Genomic DNA, 25,647 nt, shown 5'->3' with positions numbered 1-25,647 from the left:
TATGCCCCATACATATTTTGCCGTACACTGTAAACCTTTTTACAACTTTCAAAGTCCTAGCACTTTCTAGACACAAGCAGAAACCAGCCAAGTCCACTTTAGTCCTAGCCTGCCACTATTTCAACAGTAAAATCAGTTAACAGCCAAGGTAGCGTGCCTAGTGAGAGCTAACGTTAATCACGTAGCTGCTAGCAGCTTCGTCTTTCTAACTAGTAAGTTATAGCTAGTCAACAACAAAACTATGTCAATAGCTTAAATCAAGTGAAATATGATCCAAGTAAACCACCGACTCCTCTTGACATGGCCTCATCGTCTAGTTTGTCATACTATGAGTGTGTTAATGACAAAAAAAAAATAGGCTACTTACTTGGTGATTCCACGAGATAGTGGTAGATGTCTGAATAGTCCAAAGAGAGTGTATGTTTGTGCGATTTTTGCTATCAAGAAACTTTGCAGGTCTAGAGCGAGCGAGTTCTGTTCTCAGGGGAATCTGTTTGTTTTCCCCCAAAAAGGGGCGTTACCCTTCGATGACGCAAAAGTAGCGTTGGTCTATATGGGGAGGCTGCAGACCTGGAGCCGAAACGGGCTTTGAGCCAATCGGATTGCTTGGGTCCTACGCCCGGACCCAATACACCGAGTGACCATATTATTCACCACACCGGTAGATCTACGCATAGATATCATATAAAGGCTAGATGTCTCGTCCGCGCTGCTGGCCAATGGAGGTCGACGTCCGCACACGGCGGCCATCTTACAACAGGGTGCTCGCTCACTCGTAACATGGTGCATGTACTTTTAAATAACCATAACTTGCTCAATTTTCTACCGATTTTCAAACGGTTTGGTTTGTTATAAACGTCAGAGATGTAGCTATGAAACTACATACATATGAATAATTAAACAAATGGACTTCCATATGAAAGAATTATAGCCACGGTAATGACGTTTGTAAGAAACCAAACCGTTTGTAAATCCGTTAAGATTTCACCGAGATAAGAGGATTTGTGTGCGTGCTGCTCACTCACCTTAATTCACAGAGCCCTGTCGTAAGATGGCCGCCGGTGATGCCGGAAGTGACTCCGCCTTGAGACATCTAGCCTTTATATGATATCTATGGATCTACGCCCCAGGTAGTTTTACGCCCCAGCAGTTTTACGCCCCTGCTGTTCCAGATGCGTCCAGTAGGGGGATATACTGCGAAATAACACCATTAAATCGACGCTCAAAACTTACACATTAATAACCTTCCCGTTAACACACTTTGCCCAATTGTGTGTTTTTTGATGTAGATATTCAGTTGGGCTTCACTCTCTTCACTCAGCCTACAGAAGACTATTTGTTTTTGTGAATTAAAAAATTAATAATACACATAGTTGAATCAGATGACAAGTAATGATATATGACCTACTGTAGAATAGTTCATTGAATATTGAATATAGAATATATTTTTATAATATAGAATATTTTTATATACAGGAGACTGAGTGAAATATGTTGTTGTGAATTTATATAAAGTTACATTTAGATATTATCCATATTCAGCCCATTAGACATACAGCACCGTGTAATCATATGGATCCTCGATGAAATATACTGTACTATTCACTATTGGTCATCATACAGCTACAAAACAGTGTCCTACATAGCATTTTATGAAGACAAACACAATGTATCCCTTTTCTAAAATTCCAAGGGCCATTTAGAAGAAATAGACAATATTGTTGTTCACAAAAACATTATTTATCAACACCATTTATGAATTATGATGACTCCTGTAGATGACTTCCCTATGGCTTGCCACTCTTCTTTAACTGTTTTTCTATCCTCCTGTCAAAGTGTTTCTGCTCACTGATTAAAAAAAAAAAAAAAACATTAAAAAAAAGGACATCCATGGTGAATTTGATTTTTGTCAAATTCACACGCACTATAAATTTAATATATAAAATTAATTACTCACTGTTAAATTTTGTATAAAATTCCTGAATACTTAATTTTTTATCACAGTTGCTTTGGTACATTTCTCAGATCACTACTGAAATTCTCATTACACTTTTGAACAAATTGCCAATGCTTTGGTAAATTCATGCAATTGATAATGAATTGCCTTGCTGCTTCCTAATTTATCAATTCATTATTTCCTTCATTAGTGAAATTCTAAATACACCTCTGCAATTCATCAAATCAGGACACATTTACAAAATAAAGTCTAATAGAAATGTATTGAAAACATGCTTGACAGTTTATATAGTCAACCATTTTGCATTTAATGACTTATGCAAGGAACTAATGCCTATGTTTTGAGAAGTATGACAATTCAACAGAGAAATAGTATAATAGGCCTATATTTTGATCAACATGACATAAAGAGTTGATAGGAAACAGCAGACAGTTGTACATTATCAATTGCTTGAATGTACTGAAGCATTTTCAATTTGTATAAAATAATGAGAAATTGCTTTTATGATGTGCACAAGTGACAAGATGATGTGATTTCAGTTGTGATCTGAGAAATGCATCAAAGCAAATAAGATAAACTATAAGACTTATTGGAGACCCTGCAGAATCACTGTAGACCCCCTAAGAGTCACAGACCACATAAAAGAAAGTGTTACGAGAACACAAACTGCCTTTTTAATTTGAGTTTCATATCTGTGGGTATTTCATAAAAAAATAAAATAAATAAAAAAATAAAAAATTAAACATTAAAAAATATAAAAAGGACATCCATGGTGAATTTGATATTGTCACAGTGTGTGTGGGTGTGCTGCCCAGAATTTATGTCAGGTGAGTATGGATTGCATCAATTTGCTCCTGATTTTCAAAGTCCAACGGCACAGGCACTTGTTGGTGGAACACTTTTGGAAAAAGTGTCAAGACTCAAGACACTTTGATTTCTTTTGGCCACTGATGATGAACTGTGCAGAGAAAATTGAAAATGAGAGAGAGAGAGAGAGAGAGAGATCAGTAGTCCAGATCAGTAAGCTATTTTAAGAAAAATGTATATTTAGATAAATTAGATAGGCCTAGTTAGATCATCTCATTTATAAGAAACAACTCAAACCAGAAAAGAGTAAACATAGAGGAAGAAGAGGCCATCTCACGCAAGATAAAGACAGGCAACAAAAGAAAATGCAAAAGAAAATTAATTTTGAAAGTGACTAGGGCAGCTAAACTTACACGTGGTTAGCTAAGTTTAAGCAAGACAGACCATCAACCTGACCGTCCAGAACTTTTTGCTCTATCAAGCTAATCGTTTATAAATAATAAATGTTGCTTCATTGCTAAACAACAATAACTTTAGCAGATTATTTAATACACCTCAATTCGTGTCGCTGTACAGCCTCCCCCTACTGGACGCATCAGGAACAGCAGGGGCGTAAAACTGCCTGGGGCGTATATCTACCGGCTCCAGGTCTGCAGCCTCCCCCTACTCGGTGGAGGACATTCATCCATTAAATGTGGCTTGGATTCTATTTCTGTGGAAATTTAACTGTGGAGCTCCTCACCGGGGCTTCTCAGGTGCTGCGAGCAAATCACTCCACCCAAGTAGCAGTGCTTCACCATCTGAGAATATAGTTCCCAGTATGTATACAGTTAGAAGATAGCTGTGTCTCATGTGACTTTGTTATTTGTACAAGCTGTGACTATACAAATCACAACATGCAAATAGCAAAATGTTGGCGTTATTTTGTCACTTAATGGGAGCAGTATGCTAGATGGAGCCGTTTACCTCCGGTCTTTGTGCTAAACTAGGCTAGCGATGGGTGCGCGACAGAAAGAGTTACTGCACGCACGGAGATGAGTATGGACTTAACTCTGGGGGATACGGTGAATAAGCTAAAGTCCCAAAAAGTCGGCGTGTTCCTTTAAAAGAATCTAGTATTCCCCCTTTTATTCACATTGATGCTCCACACTCCATCTCAGTAGGTGGCGGAAATACGCAGTATTACGTTTTCTTGCCACAAAACCGGAAAAAGAAGAGGAAGACGAAGAAGACGAAGGCGGCGTGTAACCCGGAAGTGTCTTGAACAGACGGCTTGTAAGTGTAAAGATGGCAGGGGTGTTTGAGGTGGAGGTTGACGGTGTGGAACACAACCATGGACACGGTCATCTCGACGACGCCTCTCAGGTTGGATAACAGCTATAGTGTTACATACATAGATGTAGTTACAAAATTCAGATGTAAAGATGTAAACAGCGCGAGGCTAGCTGAATGTTTGTTGAATCTGATGATCACTCATGAGTCATGTCTAATAATCACATTATACTGGGGGTCTTATAAACTGTTGTATATAGCAGTACAGTATGACAATCATAACAGCACATGTCAGGGGCCAAACATGTAGGCCTACCAATAATATGCATGCAAAATCCTTAAAAATGAATAACACCAAACAACATCATAAGAAGCTATTCATTTCTTTATTTTTTAAAAATCTTTTTGTTCTTGGCTAAATTGTTTAACTTTTATTATTTGTTTAACACATTTTTAGCAGAATCAGACACATTGCAGTCAATCAGGAGAATCTGGCATTGGGAGCTCCTGAAACACAAACATATAAACTCACAAGTTAATTTACAGATGGTGGTCAACCAGAATGCCTATTACCGCCGCGCCAGCCGCCGCGGCGAAATTACCGCGGCGAAAATAAACCAGCCGCATTTCAAAGTCGTTCCCGAAATGACCGCCAGGTGGCGCAAAGGGACATTGTGCAAAACAGCAGCAATTGCCGTATTTTAAAATGTAAGTGGGTTAAATAATAGGCATATTTTTCATATATATAAATAGGCCTATTAGGCTACAACAGAATAGAACCAAAGATAGAATCAATTTTACAGCTGAAAAAATAGAATCAAAAGTTAAAAATAGAGACGATGTTAGGAGCAATGACGCTGAATATTTTTACTATTCTATTGAGGAATTAGATAAACGAAGAGCTCTCGTGAGCGATACAATTTATAGTGATTTCAAAAGCAGTCCTTAAAAAAAAAAAAAATTACATGGAGTAGTGTGGCATAATTTTTGAGAGATTACGCGGAACACGTTTTAGTTAAGATCCTGGTTTCAATGCCCTTAATGTATATAGGCTAGGCTTTAAAAAAAATTCACAACGCGTTTTGAGATTGTTTTGAATTAAACATTGAAGTTTAAAATGTAGTGTTTTGGCACACCAGGCCGAGTGGCGTTACGCATTGTTCAAAAATCAGGTTTTATTCTGGCATGTTGAATTGGCGTTAATATTTTTTTTATTTATTTATTAGATTTAGATTTTAGGTTTTGTTAGATTTATTTTTCTCATAACAGCTAAAATAACTTAATATATGCCTTGTCTTCATATGATTTTTATCAATGAACTAGTGTTTTCTGACAGTGTAGACTGCAAAGATGAAGTTGACGATCGCCATATTTGTAGTGAACGCACCTAGAGAGAAATGCATAAAGACATAATCAGAGAGTAGCCTTTTTCTTTTTCGTTTTGAATTATTTCGTTTGAAGACATTTCAAGCTTTGTGTATTTGATGTATTTATCATGTCTGTGTGAGGCATACGCTGAGTTTCGTTAAGTTAGGAGGATGAGATGCGCTCCAGCTGACGTGCAATGCAAGTGACCTCACGGGCGCCTCTATGATTAGTGTCTGTTTGCTTCTCTTACTTATTGAATCCAGACAATTGGGTGATGAAAAAATGATTAAAATTAAGATACAATTTATAGAAAACGAAATTCACTTTAAAAAAAGGTTTCTACTAAACAAAACTTAATGAAGTGGTCAAAATCATGTCTGACCCACTCCATATCCATCTCTCGATATAATGCATCTTATCTTACTCATGCTGTTCACTTTTCATATTCAACATAGATTGAAAAAACAACATTATAATATTTTAACAAATATGATACTAAATGAGATTATTTAATGTCTACAACAGTATAGTAGGCCTATAGACTCTATTTGTACAAATTGCTGCACGTTAATGTAATTAAATGAAACCTTGTAACGAATTCACACTGTAGGGTAGACTGTGTACAGTTGAGACACCTTAAATAACTTGCGTTCGCAGCAAGCACAAGTTGTGATTTTTGCTGTGCACTTGCATATAAGTGTCAGCTGGGAAGGAAATATAGAGACCAGACCTCTTGGAACTTTAATTGAATACATAGCGTTGGTAAAGCATACTGAAATTACATCCCTACAAATGTATTAGGCCCTACTGAAAATAAATGTATCGAATTTAAGCAAAGTAGCCTAAATGTTAAGACTGTAAGCCCTTTGCTTTTTTACGTAGCCTAAAGGACTCTTATAGCCGACTTTGGGTTAATTTAATTTGTAGAGGATTTTTTAACTCAAACATTAACACTGAAATAAATTAAACTAAATTAGTGTAATTTTTTGGCACACCACGACGAGTGGCGCTATGCATTGTTCCAAAGCCAGGTTTTATTCTGGCATGTTGAATTAGTGTTCAACAAATGCGGCGGCGCGTTCATTTGAATGGAGAGCGTTTCTCGCTCGTGCGAGCGAACACACACTGGAACGTTAGGCCGTATCGCAACGAGTGAATAGTGGCCGAGTGGTTGAACGTACGTTACGATCATTTAGATGACACGGGTTCGAATCCCGAACTAACTTGGACTACTGGTGTTTTTATATTAGCCTATTAATGCATTTTATAGTCTATTGTTGATGCAGAGAGATTTGTCTTCTAAAACTTTTTTTTTTTGTGCCTATTTACAAAATAAAATCGCCATGCATTTCCATTTTACACTAAGGAACAAATATTATACAATGACTTTACTTCTGTAGCCTATAATAATTCATATATATGACGTTTAAACGACAAACAATAAAATCAGAACCAGTATTCTGTTGCGTTCATGGTTCCAGTGGCAGTAATGCATCCACGGCTTTTCAAAATGTCACAAAGCGTTTTGAGATTGTTTTGAATTAAATATTGAAGTTTATAATTTGTTTGGCACGACGAGTGGCAAACTCTTTGTTTTGTTTTGCAAACTCAGCTAGCCTGTGGGGGGTTTGGAGAAGGCAATACTTTGCTTTATCGTGGGGGTGGAGGACAGAGGTGTTAATGTTCCGTCTTTCATATGGAGAGTGTCGGAGCCAGCCTGATGAGGCAAAGGCAAAATTCTTTTAAGGATTAATCTCCAAATCTCCAAAAGTCCATAGCCTATGTACAGTAGGCCCTATATCTTATTAAATTATATATTGTAGTTTTATTGATTGTATAGGTTTTCCACAAACAATTTAAATTTAGCAGATACGAGCTCTTTTATTGGCGACCCACCTCGTTTTATTGTAAGGTGAATTCAGCAAGGCATGTTGTATCTTTGAAGGAACAAAAGCTATTTGTTACAGTTTTTTCTTGCGTGATTTGTGTGGATGACACACAGCGACATATACAGTATTATCAGCTGTATGGTGTTTTTTTACGCTGAAATGCTTAATTTCGAGAAAGACCCGCCGCGCGCAGTGAGGGAGACCAAACTTACTAAAAAAATATCCAGCGCGAGAGAGGCAAAGAAAAACGCCTGTTCTTAATTTATGTTGCTTTGAACTTTTTCCGTTTTGTACCGTTTTAATTTTTTAATTTAGCTGCAATTTCTTTGACAATAGAAATTTAAAATGTTGCAAGAATAGGCCTATGATTCTGTGTTTCTTATTTTGCATCACAAAGGGAATAAACTCTATCGATGCAACCCTGTTTAAATAAATAAACTGTCCCGACACTTTATTCATATCTTAAAATGTGCAAGAACGGAAAAACATAAACTCTGTCGGCTACACTGAGATTCGATCTCAGATCGTTTGAAGCTCCGAGAGGCTATTGATAATGCTTTGACCACAGAGCTACCGTCTGAATCGCCAACGTCTACTATTTTCTCTGTTTTAAAAGTTTGTAACATGTAAGGCTATTTAGTTCTGAATATAACAAAGAATGCTTAAACCGACTACATCGGTTAGGAGCTGCAAGTCCTGAAAATGTTTTAATTTCACGGTAAATTATTTTAAGTTATTTCACTGTTATGTTTCATTTAATAAATCTACAAACACATTAAAATAACACGAAGAAAATGACAAGTAACCTATTGACATAGCCTTTCTAAATTATAGAAAAACTGGGCACACAATGTTAACGTGTGTCTACTTTGTTTAAATTTAATGAATTTGAATTCGTTTAACCACAATATTTATCTTGAATTTATCTGTGACCTCAGCTCAAATTACTGCCGCGGCAGATTACGTCATAAAGAGAATAAACTGACACTTTTCAAAGTCTGTGATTACAGCGCCACTCAGCGGTAAAAGGCAGCAAATACACATCCCAATTTTGCCGCCGCGGGAACGGCGGCGGTAAAAGTCTCATTCTGGTTGACCACCATCTGTATTACTGGTAAAACACACTTTTGTATGTAATTTCCGACAAGTCTTCAGTCTTAAATTATAATTATTTCCCCCCCCCCCCCTTTCCCTCTTCATGCAGGGCTTGGCATGTCTTCCCTGTCAATGTATTTTGCCATCCTTTCAACCAAAACCTGTCTATAATCTGCATGGAGATAAGAATTTATTGGTTCCAAACCCTGCAGGTTTACAGTTGGCGTATAGTGACATTAGTTTACTGTTATGCTGAAGCAGCTGCCTTACTTAGTATTGACCAATCATTTATGAGCTAGTAAGTGAATTGACTTAAACAAGAGACTCACCACTGAAATCTTCACTGGACAGTGGACAGGGTATGGTCTTCCATCAAAGTGTAGTAAATACTATAATATAGCCTACTACAGTATACTACAATTTAGTTACTACAGTGTACTATAGTGTGCGTGTATAAAGACATAATATATATATGTATATATATATATATTAGGGTTGTAACGGTACAGCAGGGGGGAGAAAACTCAACACAAAATTGCTGCTGCTTTTCTTTTTTTCAATTTTGTACACAAATGTGTGTATGTGTTTAAATAAGGATAAACGATAAAAAACAATCTTAGCTAATGCTGTAAACTATTTGGGGAGCCCTTAATTACACATTACTATAATAAGGTTAATTACAATTAACAACAGAGGCCAAATTATTAAATTCAGTTGCTATTTATTTTAGATATAATAATCAACACACATACACACACAAACACACACACACACACACAAAGTACTGTAAATAAGGCAGTTTTGCATTAACTTCTAAATCTAATTCTAAAGTTAATTTTCCACTCATTTATTTTTGAAATTTAATCATTCACACAGTGGCTGTCATAAGTTGTTTTCATTACACATTTATTTAAACATACATTAAATAATCAAGACATTACTAACAGGTTAAGTAAATATAATGAATAGGCTAATATAGTGCTACAAAATGCTTCTCTCTAGAGTTCATTTCTGTAGCGAACTAACCTGCTGTCGACACTAAATGCCTGAGGTAAATTTAATGCTACGTGAGATATTATTCTCAAGCTGTTTAATTGATGTCTTTCCACAATTGATGTCTTTCCACAGTTGATGTACCGTTACACCCCTAAAAAAAATATATATATATATTTATATATATACAGTCGTGCTCAGAATTAATCATACCCCTGGTAAATATTATCAAAAATGGCTGTAAAAAATAAATCTGCATCGTTTATCCTTTTTGATCTTTCATTCAAAAAATTGGCAAAAATCTAACCTTTCATTGAAGTAAAAGAATTGAAAGTGGGGGTGGGTGGGGATCACATTATGAAATAAATGTTTTTCTCCAAAACACGTTGGCCACAATTATTGCCCTGCCCTGAATGTGACGAGATGGATCTCCCCACCCTGCTCTTCCCGCTCTCTCTCCCTCTGTTCGAGCCACGCAAACTGTGCCGTTCACGAGGGATGTCAGAGGCGGATGGTCTCGGGGCTAACTCTCTTAACGTTACAAGAAATTATCTTGTTTCACAGGAGTTTAAATATGAGGAAGCACAAAGGCCAAATTCCCTGAATCATCCATCACAATGAATAAAACCAAAGAATATAGTTCTGATGTGCATCAAAAGATTGTTGAGCTTCACAAAATAGAGAGTGGCTGTAAGAAAATAGCTAAAGAATTGAAAATCCCCTTTTTGACCATCAGGGCAATAATTAAGAAGTTATAATCAACTAAAGATGTTACAAATCTGCCAGGAAGAGGACGTGTGTCTATATTGTCTTAATGGACGGTGAGGATGAAAGTTTGAGTGGCCAAAGACTCTCCAAGGATCACAGATGTAGAATTGCAGAGATTAGTTGAGTCTTGGGGTCAGAAAGCCTATTAAAAAAAAATCAAACAACCCCTACATCCCCACATGTTGTTTGGGAGGTTTTCAAGAAAAATGCTCCTCGCTCATCCAAAAACAAACTCCAGCATATTCAGTTGTCAGACACGACTAGATCTTCAAACGGCACAGGGTTCTGTGGTTAGATGAAACTAAAAAAAGAGCTTTTTGCCAGCAAACACGCTAGATGGGTTTGGTGCACACAAGGATGAAAAGTGCCCCATGTGTCCAATTTAATTTACCATTGGATCTTTAATGTTGTGGGCATATTTTTCTGCTGGAGGTCCTGGACTTATTATTCAGATACATGGCATCGTGGATTCTATCAAATATCAACAGATAAAAAATCAAAACCTGACGCCTTCTGCTAGAAATCTTATAATGGGCCGTGGTTGGATCTTCCATCAGGACAACGATCCAAAACAAACATCAAAATCAACACAAAAATGTGTTAGGGAGCACAAAATGAAGCTTCTGCAATGACCGTCCCAGTTCCCTGACCTGATGAGTGGAGTGAACTGAAGAGAAGCACCAACATGGATCTGGGAATCTGAAGGATCTGGAGAGATTCTGTATGGAGGAATGGTCTCTTATCTCTTGTCAGTTGTTCCTCAAACTCATCAGGCATTATAGAAGAAGACTCAGAAAAGTTATCTTGGCAAAAGGAGATTGCAAACAGGTATTTAATAAAAGGGTATGAATAATTGTGGCCAACATGTTTTGGAGAAAAACATTTATTTTATAATGTGATTCCCCCTCCCCCACTTTCAATTCTTTTACTTAAATGAAAGGTTAGGATTTTGCCAATTTTTTGAATGAAAGATCAAAAGGATAAACGATGCAGATTTATTTTTTACAGCCATTTTTGATCATATTTACCAGGGGTATGATTAATTCTAAGCACGACTATCTATCTATCTATCTATATATATATAATATATATATATAATATATTTGGGGTGTCGCAATATACCGGTGTTGACGATAATCGTGATATTCAAAGCATGAAATATTGACATTGTGTTAATTTAGAGTGTGACAATATACCGGTATTGGCGATAACCACAATGTTTAAAATTAATAGGACTCTTCTGATAACATGACACGTAAATACTCCAGCGCCAGTACCTGGTTGACCTCTCAGATGGCAGTGTTGCACCCGCGGACACCTATCAAATAAGAAGACGACGCTCGTCTGCGCCCGTGCAGCTAGAGTGAAACACTCTGTCCACACCCGAAAAAAGTAAGCTCGCCAGTATTAAGTACAGAGTTCTTCAGCTTCAAAGAAAACAGCACCTTAAAGGCAGTGGTGGAATGTAACGAAGTACAAATACTTCGTTACTTTAAGGCGGGCGTACACGGTGCGATCTTTGCAGTTTTTACGAGCTCGCAGATGATTTTTAAAACATGTTTAAAAAATTCGGGGAGTCGGCACGATTTTCACCAGCTGTCCCCTATTGCTAAATCATACACAATCACGTCGATGGGGCTAAACCTCAGTGGCAGCAACCATACAGCGTGCGCATACACTGTCTCTGTCTCACACTCACACACACACACACACACACACCTCTCTCTCTCTCTCTCTCTCTCTCTCTCTCTCTCTCTCTCTCTCTCTCTCTCTCTCTCTCTCAAAGTTTTTATGTTGAAAGGAATGGCTACTGTTCTCTGCTTTACAACAAATCATTTGCACACACATTTCTGTCATTTTTTTCTATCTGAAGCTTTGCCTGCATGCAACATTGACGGTCTCTGTGTTCTAGCGCGAAAGCTCATGTGATTGCTGCCGGCTCGGGATAAAATTCGTGCAGGACAGTCGTGCCGTGTACCAGCTGCTTTGACGCGATTATCAGTTAAACTGACTCGCAGCGTGTGCAATATCTCACGACCTCCCGAGTGTCCGAACCTGCTCCGAACTCGCACTGTGTACGCTTACTTAAAGGACAAGTTCGGTATTTTACACATAAAGCCCTGTTTACAGATCGTTTCTGATGAAATAGAACGGTTAAGATTAAACTTTTGACAGATGCTGCTGTCGCGAGAATTTTAGGTTTATTTCGCTTCCCCCCCCCCCCCCCCCCCCCTCAAGAATGGATGTATAGGTGCACTCGAACATATCCTTCCTAAAACGCATTAAACTTTAATTTAAAAAGAGATGAAACTCACCGAGTGGTCAGGGGTGTTCGCTGATATGCTCATACAAAAATCGCTGCAAAAGATGCTTTCCAACAGGTGTTTTACCATTCGTTGTAAAACTGTGGATCTATTTTTCCAAACGTCTCACACCCGAACTTCTTCCGTTGAGAGCTTGAATAATAGACACTCCAGCCCAGTTGGTGGCGATAATGCACATTTGCCAATTGCAAGCAAACCACTGGCATTTCACTGAATACACAGAAGAAGCAGAAGAAGAAGCGGCGGAGTAATACCGTACCTCACACAGCTCTTTCAATACAAGTCAATGGAGTTGGACAAAAACTATGATAAAACCTGTTGGAAAGCATCTTTTGCAGCGATTTTTGTATGAGCATATCAGTGAACACCCCTGACCACTCGGTGAGTTTCATCTCTTTTTAAATTAAAGTTTAATGCGTTTTAGGAAGGATATGTTCGAGTGCACCTATACACCCATTCTGGAGGGGGAGGGGAAAGCGAAATAAACCTAAAATTCTCGCGACAGCAGCATCTGTCAAAAGTTTAATCTTAACCGTTCTATTTCATCAGAAACGATCTGTAAACAGGGCTTTATGTGTAAAATACCGGACTTGTCCTTTAAGTAAATTTTTCACGTATCTGTACTGTACTTTAAATAGAATCAATAGTGCATACTTTTGACTTTTACTTCGTTACTTTTTGCAGCAATTATTATACTTTCTACTCCACTACATTTCTACAACGTTTCGTTACATTTTCGTTATATTTTCTGATCAGTTTTTCCCCTTGCCAAAACAGGGATTGAAAAAAATCTCCATGTTTTCGGTGCTGACGCGTTCATGGTGGCGCTGTCAATAAAGCACCTAAGCTGTCACAAAGAACCGGCAAAAGTAATAAATATGTAAAATATAGCAAGGAGACATTTTAATTGTTTATTAATAAACAAGTGTTTTCTGTGTCAGCTGCAAAGATGAAGTTGACGATGCTGACTCGCGATCTTCGCAGTAGTGAACGCGCCAGAGAGAAATGCATTTCATACGGATTAGCTTACATAAGCAGAGAGCAGTCTGTTTTCTTTCGTTTTGCATTGTTCTGTTTAAAAGAAGACATTTAAAGCTGTCTATAGATATATTTATCAGGTCTGTGAGGCAAGTAGGCTACCTTATATGCTGAGTTTCGGTTCACTGAGCTCCAGTTCACGCGCCGGCGCCTCTGTGTCGTGATTATCTATTGTCTGCTATATTTACTTATTTATTAAATCCTGGCAATTGGTTGATGAAACATTGATTAAAATTAAGATTCAATTAATACAAAACGAAATTCACTTTAAAAAAGGCTTTGTGCTTTCTGTTTGAGGTCTCTGTGAAAGTTTTAAAGCAGGCTTTTTAGTGGCGCTTTCAGAGCGGTCACGTGCGTAACGGAGAACTGTCACGTAACATTTTTTTTCCTCATAAATGGGAATACGAAACATAAAATAAAATGAATATTTTATGTTCTGTGGAGAGCCAACCCTTCTTCATCCAGTGGGTAGTATTACTTTTGGTTTGCGCTAGAGGTCGACCGATTCATCGGTTTTGCCAATATATCGGTACCGATAGTTGATTGGTGAAACTATCGTTATCGGCAAAAATCCACACCGATAATATTTCTGGGTTGCGTCCGTTGCTGGAGCGGCTGAGAAGAGTGCGCTGTCATTACACAGTACGAGCGCGCTGAGAAGAGACTGCTGGCATTATATAGAGCGAGTGCGGCCTCTCGAGGCGGAATAACAACTATCACTGGCTGAGTTGTTATGGTTAACACTTGAGGCTGTGCGCAGCACGGAAAGATCACGCTTCATGGAGATCGCTGACACTTCAGGGGCTGACACTTTCACAAAGATAGACTTTGACTATGGCTTAGATATAGTAGATAGTCAGACTTCAGATAGACATCAAAATCAGACCGTTGCACAAAGCAACTATCTTAAGTAGGACTACACTGCAATGCATTCTGGGTAAAATAAGTCACTTTTCAAAACAAAAAACATGGCGGATCGAGTAAGCGCATTCAACTGCTCAGTGCAGTTTACCCCAGCGGAAAATATGTGTTTGTTGGAGGAATATAACAGTTACAAGGACATTTTATTTGGGAAATTTAGCGGAGACTGTAGTAACAAGAAGAAATGTTTAAATTATGAGCCATTTTCCCTTTTCTTTTGGCTGTTTGTAATGTAACTGATTGTTACTGCTGGTTGCCAAGGTAACATAGTCTCAAGGGGGTCGCACACCGGACACGCAGCTCAGCGCCACGTCTTTTAAATTCGAACACATTATTCTCTATGAGAGTACACACACCGGCGGCGCCTTTCGGCGTCTGTCCGCGACGCCCAGCTCAGGACCGTGTTCAAAATCCTGCCGCGCCACAGAGCGCCATTTACATAGTTTTATATTAAATTTTATGTGTCTCAAATCGTAGTTAATGTATATAAGGACTTCACCCTGTGCTGCAATATACATTTAGTTTTATATTTATTTACAGAAATCAGAAAATTGCTGATGTTATCGGATTTTCAGGTGAGAGTTGTCCTAGACGTGGCGCGGCGCTGAGCTGCGCGTCCTGTGTGCGACCCCCTTTAGACCTAAGTTAGCCTGGGGGTAAGGTGTCTAATTTTTTTTGGTCTAAATTAAGTCACTCTTTATTTTTGTGAAAGAGTCTAACTTGCATTAGACTAGTCTATGAGCAAATTTTAGACTTTTCTAACACTATAGACCGGTATAAAATAGCTTTGTGAAACTGGCCCCAGCATTTAAAACACCAACAGCGAAACGGTATGCATACAGAACACTAAAGTACATATTGCCATGTCATTATAAAGTAATTAATTTGTTGACTAGATGCTGCATTAGCAGAGAAGTATGTTTGCCGTCGAGTCTGAGAGGAATAACATAAGGTACCTCAAGCGATTAATGTGACAAAAACACACGCAAACCTGACCCAAATGTTTTATGTCGCAATTGTTACTATCTATTTCCATTAGTTTGTATCCAGCTGGCCAGTTTTATCCATTCATTAGCCGGCGAAGTTGCATATTTAAAGCTAGTGACGTGATTACTTTCTCAACATTGATATGTTCATGCAGCCATAAACAAATCATAAACGCATTCGATTCAGTTCTTTTTTTATCACTACAATACATATTGTTATTTTGATTAGATAATCAAGTGTTCTAAAATTTAAGCAAATAAAGTGAGAGACTATACATGTAATATAGGTCTACATTTATGTAATTTTAATGGCCATCTTTAAGCATGACTCTTTGGATTTATATGAAATTTTTATTTACAATAATATTACAATTTTAGCATTAACTAATGTTAATAAATGTTGTAGAAGTATTACTGTTAGTTTGTTAATTTCAACATTTAGTAATACATTTAAAAAAAAAATTCTGTTAATATATAACTGTTAATAATTGTATTGCTAAATTTTAATACATGCAGTAAAAATGTATATTGTATATTGCATAATGCATATAGTTCATGAAAGCTATAATCCTCATTAACAAATGGGACTTGCAAAGTGTTACCTATGAAATGTACATGTTTCTAGGTTATAGCGGAAGAAACGCATATTTGACCTGTAATATTTTAATGTTTAAATTATTTTCTGTAGAGTTCGTTCTGTAGAACTTCTCATTTTAATAAATTCATTTTAATATATTTATTTAATTTAGCACATTTCACTTTATTACTTGGAGTGTTATGTTTGTTTTTAATCCAGTATCCATTTAAAAAAATACCGGTTGAATAATCGGTTATTGGCATGCACGGTCAAACCTAAATATCGGTATCGGTAAAATCCACTATCGTTCGACCTCTAGTTTGCCCAGTGTAATTCACAGAATTACTAAAATGTTTTGCCACCTAAAAGTTAAAGATTTTTTGTGTCTCGTAACGCATGTGTAGCCTAGGTTATTTCCCTCATATTAAATATAAAACGCATGTGTAGACTGAACAAAAAAGTCCCATTCACTTAACATTGCGATGAACTTTGACCACACGTAGCTCTGAGCGAGGATTTCGCAGAAACGTGTGATTTGCCACATTTGAAGAGGCTGACAGGCTCTGTAAGAACATACCTCACAATGGGGTAAAAGTTGCACCCCTGGGGGGCAGGAGATGCCCAAAGTTGCCCCATTGACTTACTATGGGGAAGGAACGCCCAGTGAAACACACATGCTTATCCTACTATGGTAAATTGCATAGGGACTTTGTATTGAACATAGCTCTGGATCACAGTGTCATAGAGACAAGGGGGAGGGCTCATTTTACTCAGACGACCAATCAGTCTCTCAGGATCATTGTGAAGCTATCAAGCCACGCCCTAGCAACCATTTAGAGCCCCTTAGCAACAAGTTCCATAGACTTCCATTGAAAGAGTTCAAAGAGATATCTCCAGACTGAATAGGCTAAATGCCAACGGCCGTTGTGACGCACTTCCGCTGAAATCTCAGCCACCGCGAATACTTCCGGCTAGCCTAAGCGTTCACTTGTTTTGGTAGCTGCTTTTAGTTGACATGAAGTCATCAAAGTTTAAATACCAGAGAGTGTCTGGTACTACTGCCGAACACTGCTGTGTGCCACAGTGCCAGGCATCCCGAAAGTACAATTCTGTACTTAGTTTTTTTACTTTTCCTGCTGATGAGGAGCTGAGACGTAAGTGGATCGTCAATATACGGAGGGACAAATTCACCGTGACGCCTCACACCCGGGTGTGTAGCCGGCACTTCAGAACGGAAGACATCCGTGAACCAGCATCAGAAACAGGTCGTCGGCTGTTAAAAAAGGGTGTTGTTCCAGTTTTATTTGAGTGGAACAACTTCTCCCTTCCACCTACAAGACCGGGGGTTTGGGAGAGAAGGGAAAGACCACCGTCGCCAGAGGATGACAGGGAGGATACACCGGATAACATTACACCGGACAACGTAACATTCGGCGTCCTCATGCAACACGACTATGCATCGAAACCTGAGGCTGCAGTCGTTGATTTGGTGTTGGAGGAAAATACTTCTCTCCGGGAGGAAAATCGCCTGTTACGCCAACAGATCGAGGGCCTTACGCTGAGGCAGCGGTTCGGCATTCATCGTTTTGCTGCCTCGGACAAGGATATCAGGTTCTTTACAAGGTACGTTTAGACAGGTAGGCTTAGGCTAACGTGTGTGTGAGAGAGAGAGAGAGAGAGAGAGAGAGAGAGAGAGAGAGAGAGAGAGAGAGAGAGAGAGAGAGAGAGAGAGAGAGAGAGAGAGAGAGAGAGAGAGAGAGAGAGAGAGAGAGAGAGAGTGTGTGTGTTGTGTTGTGTGAGAGAGAGAGCGTGAGAGCGAGAGAGAGAGAGAGTGTGTGTGTGTGCGAGAGAGAGAGAGAGTGTGTGTGTGTGTGTGAGAGAGAGAGAGAGAGAGAGTGTGTGTGTGTGTGCGAGAGAGAGAGAAGAGAGTGTGTGTGTGTGTGTGTGTGTGTGTAAGAGAGAGAGAGAGAGAGAGTTGTGATGTGACTGAGGGATGCAGGAGGTTGTAAAGTGCAATATATCAGGGCAAGCATGGGTGTTGTAACGATTTTAAGCAGTGAGTCAGGACAGCACACATCCCAGAAAAAAAGGGTTTTGAATTTAGTATGTCCTCTGTAGAGAACACCAGGTTGTTTAAAAAATAAAATGACATGAAATTACATGTATAGACCAAAACAATGGTATTTTTATTTATTTTTATTCACCAATCAATTTCTAGGTTTCATGATTTTTTTTTTTCACCAAAATTTGTTTAAAGATAATTCTCAACTATGTTATGAAAGACATAGAGTAATGATTGGCAACATTTTTATAATAATATCAAATAATTATTATATGTAAAAAATATTAACTTATTTCCATATTCACTTGTTCTGTCTCCCAAAATGTATGATAAAGATGATTTTGTACCAAAACTCTTTAGTGTTTTAAATTTGCACAGATACATTTAATTAAAGTTATGTGTGTACATTTTGTGCAGTTAATTATGAACAGTTATTAATAGTGTATCTGTATTCCATTTCTTTAGGTTTGCATCATATGATCTACTGATGCGTTTCTGGGGCTTGATTGCAAACTCTCTACCATCCATGGTCAGTGTTCGACAAGCACAAAGAGGAGCTCTCACAGAGTCAAATGCTACAACCCATTCCCTGCAGCCCATTGACGAGTTTTTCCTATTTTTGAATTACCTTGCCCTTGGGTCTAAGCAACGGGACCTTGCTGACCGGTATGGTATCCATCAGTCCACGGTCAGCAGAATTATAACAACATGGAGCAACTTTCTGTTCACAGTACTCGGCTCAGTGAGGATCTGGATACCCGAAGAGGAGATACAGAGAAAACTGCCTGCTGACTTTAAGGACTACCCCGACACCACAGTCATCCTTGACTGCACTGAGCTGAGGTGTCAATGCCCATCTTCCCCTCTCCTTCAGAGTGAGGTATTTTCCTCCTACAAGTCCCACTGCACTCTGAAGGGGCTCATTGGGATTGCACCACATGGGGCAGTGACATTTGTCTCTGCGCTGTATGCTGGGTCTATCAGCGACAAACAGATTACCCGTGAATCTGGTGTCCTCAATCTGCTTAAACCTGGGATGGCTGTCATGGTAGACAGAGGTTTCCTCATTGATGACATTGTGCCCTGTAAGGTTTACAGGCCAGCCTTCCTCTCTGGCAGGCCTCAAATGTCTGCATCTGAGGTTAGGGAGACCCAAGCCATAGCACGTCTAAGGGTGCATGTGGAGCGCTCCATTCGTCGGGTCAAAGAGCACAAGTTTTTCGATTCTGTGATTCCCCTACGGGTTTTTGGGAGCATCAATCAGCTGTACACGGTGGCTTGTCTCCTTACGAACTATGAAAATGGGCCACTGGTAAAGGCCTGGGCAAAGAAGCCTGAGATCTGAGGATTTCCAGCATGCAACCACACTGTATATTTATTACACTTTCATAAAGGCACTGCATATCAGGCTTTCAGCCAGACGACCTTCAACAAGGCATTGCACATAACATACATAAAAACTATGTATTATATGTGGAGTGCACTGATGAGGGACGTTTGAGTAAAAGCTTGCAATGCAGTGCCTTTATGAAAGATTTATGAAAACTTAGTGATATTAAAAATAATTGTTAGTAATCTGCTTTTGTTTGGTCTCTTATTTTTTAATTCCTGTCTCTTACCTATTAAAACTAAACTTAAGCCGTACAAAACACCAAAATGCTTAGATCCAAGTTATTAATTACATTAAACATTACACCACAATCAAAACCATTTCACTGTGTTACGCCCCATCTAGGGGAAAAGGGTGCAACATGAAAGACTCAGAAATATGCAGGATATTTGAACAAAGGTACATTTATTTACTTAATTTGGGACTTTTGATTCAGGAGCTGACTAGGCCAAAATAACAAACAAAACAACCTTGTCTTTAAACCTCTTTCCTAAACCCTTACCCAAAAGAAAATAATAGAGATCAAACAGTTTACAATAAACAAAAAATGGCATCAGACTCCTTACTTTCCCAAAAAAATCAGTATTTACAATATATTTACAATCAGGCAAACAAACTAAAAAGGGCAGTCCAAATCAGTGTCAGAAACAGGCAAAGGGTCAATTATACCAACAAAGATATTCAGATACAAACATCTTTCAATTCAAATCAACAATACTCAGTTTCATATACTCTTAACACTCTGAAAATACTGACAATACTCTTAACACTCTGAAAACTCTGAAAATACTCTGACAATACTCTTAACACTCTGAAAATACTCTGACAATACTCTTAACACTCTGAAAATACTCTGACAATACTCTTAACACTCTGAAAATACTCTGACAATACTCTTAACACTCTGAAAATACTCTGACAATACTCTTAACACTCTGAAAATACTCTTATTAATTGGCCAAGAAGGCACTGAGGAAGAAATAAAAAAAGAAAGTCAACTTTTTCTTTAATGGTTTGTATGACTTGCATGTCACGGGGAATTCTCTGAATGAACATGTCATCTTCTGTGTAAATGACAAAGTCACACCAGTCACACCCAGAAATCAACATTTGTCCCTGGACCTGCCAATAATAAGGATGGGTTCGCCTCAGTGTGTGTGTACCATCCTTTATCATAACGTAAGGGCAGTCCACATAGCTAGTTACATTTGGGCATTTAATTTCTACCAGGCCAAACACTGGCTGCCCCTCAGGATCGTACACAATCCCATCAGGTGTTGACCCCATCCATGGTGAGTCAGGGTGGATCAGGAACCCACATGGGTAGTGGTTGACTTCCCTCACCTTGCAGTACTCCTCTACTGCTACAGGCTCCAGGGCAAGACCCCGACGCATGTCAGCACTCTGATGGGTAGATCCCAGAAGCCTTTTTGCCAGGTTTTCAGATGAGCTTTCCCCCCGGGTGTGGCAAACTTCTCTAAATTTAGTAGAGGTGATGCGGCACCTCCTTAGTTTGTGCCACTCAACGCAGGAACTCTGCTCTCGCGTGCTTTTCTCAATTTTGTGTGCCGTCTCAAAAGATGTTGCAAGGGATGCCAGATGATGGTGCTGATGTTCAGAAAACACAAATGCACAGGTAGGGGGTCCCAGTCTGTAATCCGAGAGTGGCAGCTGTGGGGGAGAAGGGGCATCTGTGTGTGGACAGGTACTGGGGAGTGTCCTTACTGGTAGCTGATAGGAAAGCACACTTCCCTCTTGCACCGGACCGAACATGGACTCAACCAGAGGTACATCACTGGAGATAGCCATTGCTGTGATCATGGGAGCTTCGTCTGCACTAAGTCCATGGTACGCCTCCTGAACTTTCAGAGTGGAGATGTCTGGCAGAGGGCAGTTAACTCCTTTATACAAATTGCTTCTGTGAAAAAAAGACAAACAAATGTGTTAGAATTAAGAAGTACATGTGCAAAGGCAATGAGTTTTGTGCGTGTGACAGATCGCAAATGTATATCGCAATATGCATATCGCAATGGCTTGCACTAACTGCGGTCATGAACAAAAGACAAAGAAAATCACTCACTCTTGGCTGAATAACTTTAGTAGCTTTAATAAGAATCAGTCAAAATTGTAGGGATGTTTTCTTGTCACAAAAATAACATGAAACATGTAGGTTATATAATTTTAAATATATTTTTAAGATAATTTAAGTTTATTTTACACACTTCAAGCATTATTGTATCACATCGAATATCGATGTATAAAATATATAGTTTATATAAATAATGTTCATAAATCAATTTCCTAAACTTAAACCTCTATAACTTTTTTTGGTTTCACAAGGGTTGCGCAAGTAAGTACTTCAGAGGGTGCGTAAATTGATGTGTGCAAATGGATTTGTTGTGTGTGTTTAGTATAGATAACAACACGTACCTGATTCCTTCTGCAAGTCTCCTTTCTTTTGGCCTGGCTGATATAACGACCATGTCATTAACAGGACCAGGTTTAATACCCTGCATCAAAATAAAAACATGTTTGAGAAACATGCACGAGTTATAAATACATAAAATGAAAGAGTCATTAAAAGGCTTGCTACCATGGTCCTTGGTTTGTGCCACTTTTGTTCAGTTTCTGTGCAGCTGAACACTGGGGGAACTGATGTAAGCCTCAGCTGGGAGTAGTGCGCTGTCTGGTACAGTAGAGCTGCCACATGACTGCACAAGGCTGTACCTGCCACACAGGTACACTGGCATCTCAGTAACTCCACTGGCTTTGAATCCCTCAGCACAATCTGTTACAACAACAAATATTTGTTAGAAAAATGTACCAGCTACAACTGCAATTAAAGAGAGACAGCCTTTTACACAATAAATTTGTGAACTTCTGTTAGTGAACTTTAAAATGTGTAAAGTGATACAGGGATTGTTACAATTTATTTAGCTTATAGTTGACCATGTCAAATTTAATAGATCATGATTAATCTCACTTTACTCATTTTAAAATAGCAGTGCAGAATAAGTAATGAAGAAACTATGAGAACTCTTAACAAAATATAGCTTCTGTGGGAGTCATTCATTTTACATTCTTTCTTGCACACCCTGTATTCATATTTCACATGATATCTCAGGTACCATATGATTCAGTGCAATATGGTGGTGTTTATCTGGATCTAATTCACAGCAATGATATGACTCACAGAAACTTTATTTTGACAAAAAAAGGAACCTGTTTCTTCTGAACCTGAACTGAACCTGCACTGAACCTGCAGAATGACTTTCCCTTACACTCAGACAGTGAGGCTTCTGGCTTTTCCTCATAGATCTGAAGCACTCAGACCTAACCGTGACCTCTCCTGACTCCTTGTTTGAAACTGTGATTAACATAGAGATTAGGGTATTGCATTTCAGAAACACAAAATATTCATGACGTTAACCTATCACTCTGCTAACATTATTAACGTTGCTTCCTCACTGTGATAACTTTGGCTAGTAAAGAGCCAAGGAGCTAACGTTAGCATGTATAATTTTTTTGTAAACAAAACAGGCTTGTTAACTTACCTTCGTAGTTGTTTATATAGCTGGACACATACAATTTAAAACCTTTGTCCTTTTTTGATGTTGGTGTCTTCGATGTGGCCTGGATGATCCGATGTACATCGTTTGCCGTCATACTCGGCAGGTCCTGAAGCGATCGCGTAAAAAACGACATGGCTGCGGCAAACGTTAACGCGAACCGGAAGTACTAAAGCTGGCTGAAGAGTCCGGAAGCATCAGAACGGAAGTGCGCGGCATTTAGCCTATTGTCATAGAAACATGGGGGTGGTCTCATTTAACTCGGGGCAGCAAACAGCCAATCATGAATCACCTCAACACTTCCAAGCCCCTCCCTAGCAACCATTGTCGAGCACCTTAGCAACCAAAATCCAAAGAGGGATATCTTCCATTCTGAATGTCACAGAGGCATGGGAGTTGGTTTATATCATTCATATTGACAAGCAGCCTTTGAGTTTCATGATTGACAGCTGCCAAGACACTCCCTAGCAACCAAACAGAGTACCCTAGCAACCAAAATCCAAAGAGGGATATCTTCCATTCTGAATGTCACAGAGGCATGGAAGTTGGTTTATATCATTCATAGTGACAAGAAGCCTTTGGAATTGCATCATTGGCAGCTGCCAAGTAACTCCATAGCAACCAAACAGAGTACCCTAGCAACCAAAATCCAAAGAGGGATATCTTCCATTCTGAATGTCGCAGAGGCATGGGAGTTGGTTTATATCATTAATACTGACAAGCAGCCTTTGGAGTTTCATGATTGGCAGCTGACAAGCCACTCCCTAGCAACCAAACAGAGTACCCTAGCAACCAAAATCCAAAGAGGGATATCTTTTATTCTGAATGTCACAGAGGCATGGGAGTTGGTTTATATCATTCATAGTGACAAGAAGCCTTTGGAATTTCATCATTGGCAGCTGCCAAGTAACTCCATAGCAACCAAACAGAGTACTCTAGCAACCAAAATCCAAAGAGGCATATCTTCCATTCTGAATGTTGCAGAGGCATGGGAGTTGGTTTATATCATTCATAGTGACAAGAAGCCTTTGGAGTTTCATGATTGGCAGCTGACAAGCCACTCGCTAGCAACCAAATAGAGTACCCTAGCAACCAAAATCCAAAGAGGGATATCTTCCATTCTGTATGTCACAGAGGCATGGGAGTTGGATTATATCATTCATACTGACAAGCAGCCTTTGGAGTTTCATGATTGCCAGCTGCCAAGCTACTCCCTAGCAACCAAACAGAGTACCCTAGCAACCGTTTAGCAAAAAGTATATCTCTGCATCAGAACATCGTATAGAGATGGGAGTTGGTTTATATCATTCATACTGACAAGAAGCCTTTGCAGTTTCATCATTAGCAGCTGCCAAGCAACTCCATAGCAACCAAACAGAGTACCCTAGCAACCATTTTACAAGACCTACATCTCTGCATCAGAATATTGTATAGAGATGGGGGTTGGCTCAATAGTTTCAGTTGTAAAACAGTCTGTAAATATCACCATGGTAACTGTGTATTCACACCCTAGCAACCATTTAGAGCCACCTAGCAAACATATTGCAACATATAGAAGCCATATTTCAGCTCCACAACATAGTACAGACATGGTTGTTGGCTCGTATGCAATCATGTACAACACCCTAGCACCCTACCGAGTGGCGAGTTTTGCCACTGCAAGCACCACTTCACATTTTCTTCAGGAAATGTACATTCTAGTTCTTATTATTCCGGACAAAAGTTTGGCGCGTAACTTGCCCCGCACCGTTTGTCACAGACCCCTGAGTGAGGTGTCAAATCGACCGGCTCATTAAGGAGAGGTGTGCTATGACTTTTATAAGCGATCGGGGGTGCGGTGTTTGTCCCAGGGGCGAAAAAGCGGCCGAAAAATCCCATTGACTTAACATTGCGCCGAACTTTGACCACTCGTAGCTCTGAGCGAGGATTTCGCAGAAACGTGTGATTTGCCACATTTGAAGAGGCTGACAGGCTCTGTAAGAACATACCTCACAATGGGGTAAAAGTTGCACCCCTGGGGGGCAGGAGATGCCCAAAGTTGCCCCATTGACTTACTATGGGGAAGGAACGTCCCGTGAAACACACATGCTTTTCCTACTATGGTAAATTGCATAGGGACTTTGTATTGAACGTAGCTCTGGATCACAGTGTCATAGAGACAAGGGGGAGGGCTCATTTTACTCAGACGACCAATCAGTCTCTCAGGATCATTGTGAAGCTATCAAGCCACGCCCTAGCAACCATTTAGAGCCCCTTAGCAACAAGTTCCATAGACTTCCATTGAAAGAGTTCAAAGAGATATCTCCAGACTGAATTGTCATAGAAACATGGGGGTGGTTTCATTTGACTCGGGGCAGCAAACAGCCAATCATGAATCACCTCAACACTTCCAAGCCCCTCCCTAGCAACCATTGTCGAGCACCTTAGCAACCAAAATCCAAAGAGGGATATCTTCCATTCTGAATGTCACAGAGGCATGGGAGTTGGTTTATATCATTCATAGTGACAATAAGCCTTGCAGTTTCATCATTAGCAGCTGTCAAGCAACTCCATAGCAACCAAATAGATTACCCTAGCAACCAAAATTCAAAGAGGGATATCTTCCATTCTGAATGTCACAGAGGTAGGGCC

General features: G+C 39.3%; 3 protein-coding genes across 4 annotated transcripts in view; 2 read left to right on the top strand and 1 right to left on the bottom strand.

The window, feature by feature from the left end:
• The first annotated feature begins 3,361 nt into the window (after nucleotides 1–3,361).
• The window catches only part of rnf121 (ring finger protein 121), a 90,137-nt gene continuing 67,851 nt past the window's right edge, over nucleotides 3,362–25,647 (top strand). Inside the window, exon 1 of one of the 2 annotated variants that reach the window (XM_079846985.1) lies at nucleotides 3,362–4,129. In XM_079846985.1, the coding sequence (XP_079703111.1) occupies nucleotides 4,052–4,129 (78 nt within the window). In that variant the 5' untranslated portion in view covers nucleotides 3,362–4,051. The remainder of the gene's footprint in view (nucleotides 4,130–25,647) is intronic. The other variant, XM_079846986.1, reaches the window with a different exon arrangement.
• Nucleotides 16,724–20,348, top strand: LOC307144546 (uncharacterized protein). The gene is made up of 2 exons (XM_079846983.1): nucleotides 16,724–17,618; nucleotides 18,523–20,348. Exons 1-2 carry the CDS (start codon nucleotides 17,011–17,013, stop codon nucleotides 19,400–19,402), a joined length of 1,488 nt encoding a protein of 495 aa, XP_079703109.1. The 5' UTR covers nucleotides 16,724–17,010; the 3' UTR covers nucleotides 19,403–20,348.
• On the bottom strand, nucleotides 20,343–22,994 carry LOC307144547 (uncharacterized protein). Its single transcript, XM_079846984.1, has 4 exons — nucleotides 22,729–22,994; nucleotides 22,041–22,235; nucleotides 21,878–21,957; nucleotides 20,343–21,365 (listed from the first exon to the last, which is right to left on the bottom strand). The coding sequence occupies exons 1-4, from the start codon at nucleotides 22,825–22,827 to the stop codon at nucleotides 20,375–20,377; spliced, it is 1,365 nt and encodes a 454-aa protein (XP_079703110.1). The 5' UTR covers nucleotides 22,828–22,994; the 3' UTR covers nucleotides 20,343–20,374.

The sequence above is a fragment of the Squalius cephalus genome, assembly GCF_949319135.1.
Source record: "Squalius cephalus genome assembly, chromosome: 17".
Lineage (NCBI taxonomy): Eukaryota > Metazoa > Chordata > Actinopteri > Cypriniformes > Leuciscidae > Squalius > Squalius cephalus.
Note: the sequence above shows the minus strand (reverse complement) of the source record. Positions and strands in the feature narration are given on the sequence as shown.

Bases quoted from the DNA above. Each gene is read 5' to 3' on its own strand.
- LOC307144546 (XM_079846983.1), top strand. From the start codon at position 17,011: ATGAAGTCATCAAAGTTTAAATACCAGAGAGTGTCTGGTACTACTGCC. The intron at 17,619-18,522 runs GTACGTTTAGAC...CCATTTCTTTAG, and splicing joins GATATCAGGTTCTTTACAAG to GTTTGCATCATATGATCTAC.
- LOC307144547 (XM_079846984.1), bottom strand. From the start codon at position 22,827: ATGTTAATCACAGTTTCAAACAAGGAGTCAGGAGAGGTCACGGTTAGG. The intron at 22,236-22,728 runs GTAAGGGAAAGT...TTGTTGTAACAG, and splicing joins AGAAGCCTCACTGTCTGAGT to ATTGTGCTGAGGGATTCAAA. The intron at 21,366-21,877 runs GTACGTGTTGTT...TTTTTTTCACAG, and splicing joins AGACTTGCAGAAGGAATCAG to AAGCAATTTGTATAAAGGAG.